Below are 12,325 nucleotides of genomic sequence, written 5' to 3' on the forward strand. Positions count from 1 at the left end.
TTGAATTTCAGCCACGTTCTGACAGTGACAGCTACAGACCAGAATGGCGTCGGACCCAACGTCGGCACTGGTACACTAAACGTCAACGTTGTCGACCTGAACGACAACGCGCCTGCGATCACCGGCACCTATACCAAGACTCTACCCGAGAACACTGCAGTTGGGACCATTATCTACACCATAGCAGCAACAGATGCCGACATCGGCCGTAACGGAGAGCTCTCCTTCGCTATCACCGCCGGTGACCCTACCAACGACTTCGCCATCGAGTCAAGGTCAGGCATTCTGCAACTTAGCAAAGCCTTGAACAGGGAGGTGACTCCAAGTTACACGTTGACTGTCACCGTTACTGACAACGGAGTCAGCCCTCTACTTAGCGTCGTCACAGTATCTTTTACAATAAGCGACGTCAACGACAACGACCCCGTTTTCCAGAATCTTCCTTACGCGTTTAGCATTGCAGAAAACGTTCCGGCAGGGTCTACTGTAAACTATGTAACCGCCATTGACATTGATACAGGCACGAATGGAGCTGTAGGGTATGAATTCGTCATCTTCTGGCGGGGAAATAACACTCACTTCAGCGTAAATGGCGGATCAGGGGAGATAACTACAAACGGTGGCCTTGACCGAGAGACACAGGACACTTACATCATATGGCTGAGGGCATCCGATAATGGCGTTCCTATCAGATCAGCAAGCACGAATGTGACAATAACCATCACTGACCTTAATGACAATGATCCCGTGTTTGACGCTACGTCGTATTCAGGGTCAGTGAGTGAGAATGCGACCATCGGCACAAGCATCCTTACGATCGGTACTACTGACAACGACATCGGTATCAACGCCGTTGTGACGTTGTCAATCGATACGACAACTACAGCAGGAGCGAGAGCTGCACTTTTCTTTGATATCAGCACAGCTACGGGAGACCTTTCTGTCAAAGCAGTTGTTGACAGGGAAACCGACTCGAGTTTCACGTTCAGCATCCTCGCTGTTGATGGAGGAGCTACACCACGCACGTCGACGACCACGGTAACAATAACTGTGACTGACGTCAACGACAACAACCCTGTAATGTCGCCCAGCTTCTACAACACAGAGATTGCTTACACCGGCGTCTGTGACAGCTCCATCACCACCGTTACCGCTAGTGATGCAGACAGTGGACTGAATGGACAGGTTATTTATTATCTCATACAAAGCACGTACAACTACCTCTTTAAAGTGGACTCGAACACAGGTATGTATTTAAATTTGTTCAATTAATACTGTATCTGTGACGGCGTGACCAAGTGGACTGCTGTTTGTTGTGCAGTTACTCTGGTCACGAGCTCAAATCCTAAATGTGATGATATCATCACACTCATTGCTCGTAGGTTATATGCCCTGGATTCGTGTCATATTGACCTTTCCTTCCACATTAAGCTGACAACGCTACCCCGGTGCACTGAAGTACTGTTAATCTAAACTCACTGGCTACGCCTGTGCTAGTTGTTTAAGAAAGTGGTGAGGTGAGGTGAAATGGGGTTTAACGTCGCATCCAAGATTATTGCACTTATATAGCGACGTGCATGTACGTGTGTGTGTGTATGTGTGGCTGCTTGTACTAGTCCGGACTGATGCCGATTTATAGTGCTAGCTCACTGAGATACCATGCCGCAGTTTAACATGAATACCCCACTCAGACACAGTATACTGACTCCGAGCCGACCAGTACTTGTTTGAGCCCCTTAATGCCGAGTGCCAGACAGGGTAACAACAAGTACCATCTTTTAACGTCTTTTGGTATGACGCGGCCGGGGATCGAACCCCGGACCCTCCGCTCTCCGGGCGGACGCTCTACCACTAGACCACGGAGGCGGTCGTTTAAGAAAGTGAGTGGGTTCGGTTTCCAATAATATCACAGGGGTTGGGAATAGGAGGGACACCAGAAATGCCATTTACCTATGTGAATAATTAAACCCGGGCCATTGGCCTTATAAGCAAACGCTTTAACCACTAGGCTAATCCACTGCACCACATACAGAATTTAGATTATAGTTTCAACATTTCAGGTGCCTTTTCGCTACAATCCCAAGCTGCGAACAACTTCCGGTACGTCATAGAGGCGTCTGCACGAGACGCGGGAACTCCTGTCCTCACTGCCGCAACACCTGCCACCATCCGTATAGACACCTTTGACCCTAACGCCGTCGCCGTCACCTTCAGGCTCAGTATCAGTCAGGCTACATTCCTGGCACAAGAAGCCACCTTCATCGCAGAACTACAAACCCTCATCCGGGTTAAATACCCCTCTGCCATTTTCAGAGTTTGGTGTGTCGAGATCAGAAGCGGGACTTCCGGTATCCCGTCAACTGGGAGGAGAAAACTTCTACAAACAACAAGGTGTGGGCGAGATCAGATTGTCTCGCGTGTCCAAGTTGTTTTAGACAGCGATAATCGCTTACAGAGTAACGTGGGTTTCATCAAAATGGTCGTCTATGATCCGCGTCACGTTTGACGAACCTTTCACAAACTCCACCACATTACACAGATACTGTTCAAAACGGTGTTCAACACATCTCACACCTCGCGCTTAGGTGATTATGCTCCACGTTCTGCCGTCCATATGCATTTTCGTTTAGCTGTGAATGTAACCATAAGGAACAAGTGTGAAACTTGCTCATCTACGCAGTGTAATTCGCGCAATCATTAACTGCTTGACTGATATTATTACCAGGCGATTTCAAGATTGAAACAAAAAGGCTAACCCGGAAATCGGTACGTTCAGAACTAAATTGTGAAATCAGTAAATTTGCACACATAATGAATGAATAATTAGCAAAATATACAGTTCACACAATTCTAGGTTACAATCAAACTGGAATACAATGGTAATTAATGGGGATAGCAGTTAGTAACAGGTCCTCAAATTAAATCATATGCACTCATGAATGTTCAGAATTTTGTTACTGTCGTGTGTCTTGAAACAAGTCTCTGTTCTTGTGTCCACAATTGTGTCGGAAGCTGGCAGAAATTCGGTGTTTTCAAATTGGTATCCAGTCTGTACTTGGCAATAGATAAGACACAATTCATGTCATAGAAGGCTCCGAAAAGCCCTCCCGTCGCTCTTACATGGGTACTGTCCCCTCGCGAAGCTTCTCTGACCATCAAGCCTGTCGTATTGGTAAGCAGCCAGAGGCGAATAACTCTAAATTCCTCTCTCTGACCCAGACAGCACCAGACATTTTACTTGCCGTTCAGTCTGTTGCTGGCATTGAAAATGACTTCAAATACATTCTCTACTACTCCAGAACAGTATGCATCCTACAATGTCAGCAAGTTGGCAACCAAGGTGGGTTTTGAAGTACCTGAATCAAAAAAGGACTGCCAACAGTCCATGTTCGGTCAGCGCGATCTTCCGCGATTCTATCTGTTTTCTATTCGCTCGGCACGCCGTCCTAACAAAATGAAGCATTGTCCAATACTCGGGATATTTCGACGATGATTCTTAGTTCTTAGTGTGCCCTTTGTCACGGGGAGCGGAAACGAAAAAAGTCGTTAATTAGCAATGAGTCTTTTTTGTACTGTAATGGTAAAGTAAGTTCACAATTTACTAATAATGTAAATGACACATGTATATTCCTGCAGTTCCATCAACGTCCACACCTACACTGTAGCAGACAGCTCCACCGAGTCCGTCAGCAACGTCAACCAAGACAAGACGTTGTTGACGTCGTCTGAGACGCTGCAGTTCTTCTCTACAGACCCCCAGGGCTCTCCCTCGTCTGCCGTCACAGGTGGGACAATTACAGATGAACCATCTGCTTATCATAAAACACAACAGCATGATCTGAACACACAAAAAAGAGATATTATTCGTGCTCTGAATATCAATATCCCTGTCGAAGTCACTGTCAATTTTACAGTTTACTAGTACTATCAACTTATCCATCAAACTCAATATACGACCTACCGTATTTCCTCTATTAGACGCTCGGGCTTCTATTTATTTCGGACAAGCCTTTGACCCAGCGTCAATTAGAGGCCCGGCGTCTATTGGAGGCCCGGCTTCTATTTTTTCCACTGAACAATTGACCCGGCTTCTATTAGAGGCCGGCGTCTAATAGAGGAAATACGGAAAGCACAGACTAATATAAGATACCTCGTTGATTTTAAAGACACGCAATGTTCTTGGTTTGCAGCACAATATCCGTGCTGGCGGGTTTTCATCAAAGTGGTAAACGTCTGAGACCTGCATCACATCGGTCTTTCCTCCCACAGTAAGCTGACACGCCGTGATATAACTGGAATACCGTTCAAAGCGGCTTTAAACCCAACTCACTCACTCACAAACGGCGATGCTACGGAAGAAAGACGCCTTATAGTTTTACTTCAGATATGGTGTTGTGTTATACATGTTTTTTTACACGTTAGTCTGGTACGTTTATTCCAGGAGGCAATCTGAACGCATTCGGTATCACATCTGTGGTCCCATACTACCAGGTCAACACTCCCTGGGCCCAGACGCCCGAGGGCATCGCCATCCTCACCTTCATCGCCATCGTCATCCTTGCCCTCATCATCACTGGCATCATCGTAACCATAGTGGCGTGCAGGAAGAAACAGAGGTAAGCGCAAGTCTCGTCGTCGGTCTGTGGCGTACACGGTCACATGACATGACAGTGGTTGGTCTGTGGTGTTCACGGTCACATGACATGACAATGGTTGGTGTGTCGCGTATACGGTCAGATGTCGTGACACTCGTTGGTCAATGGTGTTCACGGAAACATGACATGACAGTGGCTGGTATATGGTGTTCACGGAAACATGACATGACAGTGGTTGGTCTGTGGTGTTCACGGTTACATGACATGACAGTGAGTGGTTTGACGCGTATAAAAAGTCTGGAAGTTAATTTAAGGTACCGACGTTTACTACAATATCTGAAAAACTATCGGACCTACTCCAGTCAAAGTTGGTATGAGATTATTAAACAGTCTTACATAACTGGATATTACATTTAAAGACAATCGGTGCATGAATAAAAAATCTGTCTATTTAGCTATCACTATATTTCATCAACAACCAGACCTGTTCGTCACGGGTGGAACGAGCATTCATTGAAACAGCCATCTGCACAAAGCATCTCCCTCTGTGCGCCTTAACCTGTTTTCACACTGTTTTTTTCCGGGATCACGTGTCATTTTATATTGCAGGCCAATTACACCTGTCCGTGCAGCGAAGCGATCCATACGCCAGTCGATGGAAAGATTTACTTACAAAGGTAAACCACACCTACAGCGTACATAACAGTACGGCTTATTCATGTACTGTAGCTCACGTTTCACAACTAGGACTTTCAAGATGCAGGCACTACCTTGCTACATGATTTCCTTAAAATATACACATCTGAACACACCACCTTTTCAACATTACCTTTCGAACATATCACAAAATAATCCCTAGTTTCGTTTTCTTAAAAAAGGATACATTTAAAATAATTGAAAAAAAACCAATGTACTTCATATATTCATTTGTATTTATAGTAGGAAACTCCAATGATTTCAAGACTGATAATACTGTTTATGCTCCTTGTATATACTATGAATAATATCGCATCATCTGATTTAAACTGTGACTGGGTTTTTCAACTATGACAATAATGTATATTTAAAAGGGGGAAAAATCTATAATAAAATAATATTTGTAAGAATGTGTTATTATTCCTTACATTTCATGCTAGTTGCCGATGCTCATGATGTCACTCACTGGACCAGATAATCCAGTGATTGACATCATGAGCATCGATCCGAATGGCGTGGATCGATGCTCATGATGTCAATCACTGGATTGTCTGGTCCAGACTCGATTATTTACAGACCGCCGTCATATAGCTGGAATATTGCTGAGTCCGGCGTTAAACAACAAACTCACTCACTCACTCATGATAGTTATGTGTTCTTGCCTACAATCATACAGCATGACTGTACGAAGATCAGCAATAGTGGCTTCATGTAAGACACATATAGTCCTTCAGAATGTGTAAATGTCTCAACGTATTTCTGTTTGTCTACCCATCTTGTTCCAGATGACGATGAGATCTACAGATCAAAGTCCCCTCCTCCTGTAAGTAGTCTTTCATGGTAACTACGCACAATCTGGGTTGTAAGTGTTCCTTTCTGGCTGGTAAGATATGAATATAACATCTGTGTCTTGTCTACATCACATGATTGTGTTTTACGCTCTCTGACAGGCCTATTCCGAGAAGCCACGCCCCATGAAACCTGGTCAAGATGGCGTCGCTAGTATGACCAATTCATCAGGGTCAAGGCCGTTCCTGTCTAACAGAGACTTCGAAGGTCGTGCTGTGGATCCAGGTAATGGTTTAAAATTATTCACACTTTCTTAATGACGTCTACATATACGACGAAACACCGTTCATCCAAGCCTCTCCATGTGATATAGTCCGAAAGGCTGTCTTTTCAAACGAATAGTCCCGACTAACAGAGTTTTCACTGACTGCGGGTTCAGAATGCCACACCGAATCCATCACTAATCCTTCTTCCTATGAAGCTGGTTAGCTGAACTTTTCACACAAAAACACTTATTGTTACGGTTTGCAAACTGGAAGAATGATTTTAAATTATAGATAGAATCTTACCTCCATATCAACACTCGTCGATAACAAGCAATAACGGCAAGCCTCGAAGTTTAAACTGTAATGGATGAGTGTTGATATATTTGATATTAAACGTACGAGGGTGAGAGTTTCTATTTAAGAAATAAACGACGAGTGGGAGTTGTTTATCGTACCTCATTGTATATTCTCCCTGCAGTGTTTTATTGTACGATAAACAACGACCACGAGTCGTTTGTTTCTTATATGAGATATTAACAGTATGTACAGCCTCTTTAAGAATGTTGATAAAATGTACAAGCTTTAAAAATATTTACCCAAATTTTAATATGATATTTACCTGAATAGAATCCGACCTCGGAAATGTCGGGAAAGTCCATTTTAGGAACAGGTGGGTTACGTTCGGCATTTCCCGTATTCTCACAATCCTCACTTCGATTATCTGTACCTTTTTTCCTCTTATACCGATTGTCATATTTCTCCCCCTTTTGGATTCGATCGCTCGACCACTGCGTTTATCTGCGTTGCCCAGCTACATCTTCGGTAACAACTTACCAGACGCTTCCCTCTCAAAATAACGTCGTCCAATAAATAACATCATTAAGTTGCGAGTGCATATTCGAATGTCCAGAAAGTACGTCATGATGGGACAAAGATTTATCGTGAAATTAACAACGCTTCCTTCTCCATTGTTCTTTGCGATTTATCTCGTAGCTTATCTATATATATCATGATGACCTAGGGAAAAGCATCTCGACATCAGCTGGTTGCTGACAGACAATGGGAATAAAGCCGCGTCCAAACAGGTTAAACCGCCTCCGTGGTCTAGTGGTAGAGCGTCCGCCCGGAGAGCGGAAGGTCCGGGGTTCGATCCCCGATCGCGTCATACCAAAAGACGTTAAAAGATGGTACTTGCGCTCGGCATAAAGGGGCTAAAACAAGGACTGGTCGGCTCGGAATCAGTACACCGTGTCTGAGTGGGGTATTCATGTTAAACTGCGGCATGGTATCTCAGTGAGCTAGCACTATAAATCGGCATCCGTCCGGACTAGTAAAAGCAGCCACACAAACACACACACGTACATGCACGTCGCTATATAAGTGCAATAATCTTGGACGCGACGTTAAACCCCATTTCACCTCATCTCACCAAGCATGTTAAGGTGTCTCTTGCCGGAGAGCGTGTCCTGTGTCAGGTGATCAGCGACAGTTAGAATCGCAGATCTCTGAACTGATTCCAGAACACGGTCAAATGGCGACTTTTAGTGGGAATGTTTGGATACAAGTGTATATTACCAGTCTTAAATTACAAAAATCATTGAACAAGTCGACGCATTTGACTCGCAGGGACACATTTTCGGAAGGACAATGGAAACAACTTCATGCACCAATCCTGCGTATACCATGCATCCAAACAGGGGTTTGAGCATGTTCTTCTGGTTGGACTCAGTTAAATGTGCTTAACCTCCTCTTAAGTTGGCAGTTCTAAGGAATAGTTATCAATAATAAATATATCCGGAGATTGTAGTTAGTTAACAACTTTATTTTATTATGATGCGGCGTGTCGGTATAGATCCTTGTACCGTTGTCAATACCGACACGTCGCATCATAATAGAATAAAGAAGTTGTCATCCATAACATATATTGTGTTAACTGTTACTTACCAAATGCCAGTTAAACTGGACCGTGTCCTGATTGTCTGATAAAAGATGAGAGGTGCTCGTCTTGAAAATTGTGCTGAATAGTGTTGTCTCCAGTTTTGTGGGTTAATGAATAATTAAGCAACGTGTGGTGTTGTTGACTTATTTATTAATAAGAATTGAATTCAATATTATTTTGCGTTTATTGAGGTACAAAGAAGGGGGTATTGCGTAAAGTTTGTTTGTTTGTTTGTTTGTTGTTTAACGCCGCACTCAGCAATATTCCAGCTATATGACGGCCGTCTGTAAATAATCGAGTCTGGACCAGACAATCCAGTGATTAATATCATGAGCATCGATCCACGCAATTGGGATCGATGACATGCATCAACCAAGTCAACGATCCTGACCACCCGATCCCGTTAGTCGCCTCTTACGACAAGCATAGTCACCTTTATACGGCAAGCATGGGTTGCTGAAGACCTACTCTACCCCGGATCTTCACGGTGCGTATTGCGTAAAGGGTGCTACCTGTTTTACGTTGATACCTCCATAAACGCCTATGGAGGTCAATGCTTGAGGTAGTACGTCTTAAACCTATTCTGTGGTATGTTTTGGCTCTGAAAGCTTAAATGCTGGAATATTGCTAAAAGCGGCGTAAAAAATAAAACCTACTCACGCATTGAAAGCTAAATCATATTTTACGTACGCTTCCGTGGTTCAGCGGGACGTCTTGTGCCAAGAATTCAGTACCATGGATATTCTGGGTATTTGCTTCCGGAAATGCCATCTTTCTTTACAAAATTAATTAACACAAAATAAACTGTAATCGATAGAGGGATATTTCTTTCTGATATGAGGGGTATTTAGGATGCGTATTGTGGGGATTTATTTGCAATAATCAAACTGTCACCAAGACGTGTTGAAAGTATATCATTCTGGTTGTCATGCATTACTCTACTACACATCGGCGGAATGGAACGTGGGACAGAGGGATTAAGCGATAGTATTGCAACGATACGTTTCTGAATAAGTCAAACCAACGTGTTAATGCTTCCACGAACCCAGACCGTCTTGTTAATAACTGTTAACTGCGTACAGCATTCTGGCAAATGTAACATAAGGTTTACACTGTTTTATTCTTTTCTTGAATATTTGGTTTATGCCAGTTCACACTTTCCTTGCAGCTACTGGTCGAGTGTATGGCTACAATTCGAAAACAAATCAAAGGGACTGGTTAACGACACCTGACGGCCGCTCGTTGAAAGTCACCCACCATTAATCTCGCAATGTCTCGCGAGGCATCTCTTGATCTCATCTACTGTGGACGTTTGACACTCGGGAGCGATGCCCGGTTGTCCATATAATTCACAACAATTGCACATGAATTTTAGTTTATCTGCCAACCTGAAAACCGTCCAGATGCATTTAACTGGTATAAACAGTTTATGCTTTTCTTATCCAGAAATAAACTGCCGTGCAAAAGAAAGTTGATGTTGGTCAAACATTAAACAAACAAGACGTGGTTATTCGATGGTGATGTACAGTCGTCCTTGCTTTTAATACCCCTGGCTTTAATGCCATGTTTTGCTCAGAACGTCTTTCAGCAGTGCAAAATGTCATGGTTATAATGCCAAATGCCAATGTTTTTCAGAACAACAGTTCCAATTCCATGGTTATAACACCATTATTAATTTGGTTTTTTTACATAAAATTGGAAATCTAGTTAATCTTTTGGTGGCAATTCCTTCTTCTAAATCAACAAAATTGAATCGATCTCAGCTAATCTTCACACATAGAATCATTCACTTTCTTAAAATAACAAACAAATTTGTTTTTGTTGAAGATAATATCCTTTTCTGTAATAATATCCTCAACCCCAGTTGTTCCAAACATTTTATTACAAAGTTTATGTTGAAAATGAATATACAGGCCTCCTTGGCTATAATGCCACCCTGGTTATAATGCCCCCTGGATATAATGCCACCCTGGTTATAATGCCATACAGGTGGAATAATAACCAAGGAGACTGTATTTGACACGGATACCATTGTTGAGTTTTGAAACTTCAGTGTTTCGGCGACTGTTTTCATTCAGCCTTGTAACGTTTTGATAACTTTTGTAAGTTTTTTGTCAAACCCAATTTTCAAGTGTATACTTTGTTTTGCCCAGCAGTTTATCTCTTCTAAAAACAACAACTACATAACCTGAGCGTTATGTACATTAAAACTGATGCACGGATTTGTTAGCAATGTAATGTTTTTCAACTTTTATTTATTACTTTTGTACATAATAAATATTGTGTGTGTCCATCTGGAACGACAAGAGCATCTGACGTGCTCGAACATATTTTCTGAGGCGATGTTATATAGTGAAACCTCGTTAATTAGAAAAAAACTCCTTCCGGGCTCTACTGTTGGAAAGTGTAACAATTATTCGTTAATCCGGATATTTATTAATGTGGACGATTTCCTTGGGGGCGATCCTGCTGATATAACGAGGTTTCAGTGTACACCTTTAAGCCCTATGTAAGTGAAAAGACAAATGTTGATAATATGCTCCTTCAACAGTTTACATGTTAATATTCAGGGTGAAACACCTTAAACATATATAGTACAAGCCTTCTGTGATATATTCTTGTATGTGATATGTCGATTCTGTTTTATGTGTTGTACTGAAAGCTGTATTGAGTCTATGTGAGTAAATTCTCTGTTCTCAGATAGTGTGCACTCTTATTCCAACATAGTATAACATCCTACTTCATCAAAGGCCACCAACAGATTCATGTGGGACAACGATCATTTTGTCATACAATTGTACACATAACAAATATATATGCCGTAGGCGCCATATTGAGTGAGTGAGTGAGTGAGAGGTTTTACGCCTTGTTCAGCAGTACACAAGACCCACGACCTTGACCTAAAGCCATTGCTTAGTCAGTGAACTCACTTGCCTCGGGAAGATGATACAGAGACAGTGTATACAGGATTACTTCACATTCCACATCCACTTTTACACGCCTTCCTCTTTGCTCAGACCGCCTCCGTGGTCTAATGGTAGAGCGTCCGCCCGGAGAGCGGAGGGTCCGGGGTTCGATCCCCAGCCGCGTCATACCAAAAGACGTTAAAAGATGGTACTTGTTGTTACCCTGTCTGGCGCTCAGCATTAAGGGGCTTAAACAAGGACTGGTTGGCTCGGAGTCAGTATACTGTGTCTGAGTGGGGTATTCATGTTAAACTGCGGCATGGTATCTCAGTGTGCTAGTGTCCGGACTAGTACAAGCAGCCACACACACACATACACGTGCATGCACGTCGCTATATAAGTGCAATAATCTTGGACGCGACGTTAAACCCCATTTCACCTCACCTCACCTCACCTCACCTCAACTTACCTCACCTCACCTCTGCGCTCAATCCACACTCTAAGCCTTCTCTGCTTCATATTAGTTGCAATATGTGATTGTTATGTTTATATGTATAGTACTGCCCCGCCAGCTGTAGCATCGCTTCTGTTGTGCACAATGCATTAGCATTTGATTATGTTTCGATTAATATCTGCGCGTTAAACCCAACTCACTCACTCATTCAGTATCTGTCCAGTTTTACAAATTATGTCATTGGGAAAAAAATAAGTGGTCACACATTCATTAAATAAAAATATCTCTATTTTCAATATTGCATTACACCATTACATTTTTTCCATTAAAATTAAAGTTATATTAAAATATTAATATGAACAACAAATTACCCTTAAATGTTACCCTCGATAAATATCCATTAATCATTACAAATCAGATACGATCATTCGCATAATGTCAAACCTTTCATTTATCAATAATGAAGTAATATACACGGGATTACATCAGTACACCTCCAATTCATTAACAGCCGCGCAGACACAAAGTGAGAGAATGAGTTGTGTTTAACGCCGCTTTTAACAGTATTCCAGTCATATCACGGCGTGTCAGCTTAATGTGGGAGGAAAGCCCCAAGTGATGCAGGTCTTAGACGTTTACCACTTCGGTGAAACCAACGACCACGGGTATGGCGCTGACAA

At 42.6% G+C, this 12,325-nt stretch overlaps 1 protein-coding gene across 1 annotated transcript in view; it reads left to right on the top strand.

Moving 5' to 3' along the window:
- The window catches only part of LOC124117036 (protocadherin Fat 4-like), a 30,921-nt gene extending 19,937 nt beyond the window's left edge, over window positions 1–10,984 (top strand). The window contains exons 13-20 of the mRNA XM_046478716.2: window positions 12–1,246; window positions 2,061–2,391; window positions 3,637–3,785; window positions 4,442–4,616; window positions 5,205–5,272; window positions 6,077–6,114; window positions 6,242–6,365; window positions 9,454–10,984. Coding sequence (XP_046334672.2) covers window positions 12–1,246; window positions 2,061–2,391; window positions 3,637–3,785; window positions 4,442–4,616; window positions 5,205–5,272; window positions 6,077–6,114; window positions 6,242–6,365; window positions 9,454–9,548 — 2,215 coding nt within the window. The 3' untranslated portion in view covers window positions 9,549–10,984. The remainder of the gene's footprint in view (window positions 1–11; window positions 1,247–2,060; window positions 2,392–3,636; window positions 3,786–4,441; window positions 4,617–5,204; window positions 5,273–6,076; window positions 6,115–6,241; window positions 6,366–9,453) is intronic.
- Window positions 10,985–12,325: the final 1,341 nt, after the last annotated feature.

This window comes from Haliotis rufescens, unplaced genomic scaffold, assembly GCF_023055435.1.
Source record: "Haliotis rufescens isolate VD_foot unplaced genomic scaffold, xgHalRufe1.0.p SCAF_45, whole genome shotgun sequence".
NCBI classification, from domain to species: Eukaryota; Metazoa; Mollusca; class Gastropoda; order Lepetellida; family Haliotidae; genus Haliotis; species Haliotis rufescens.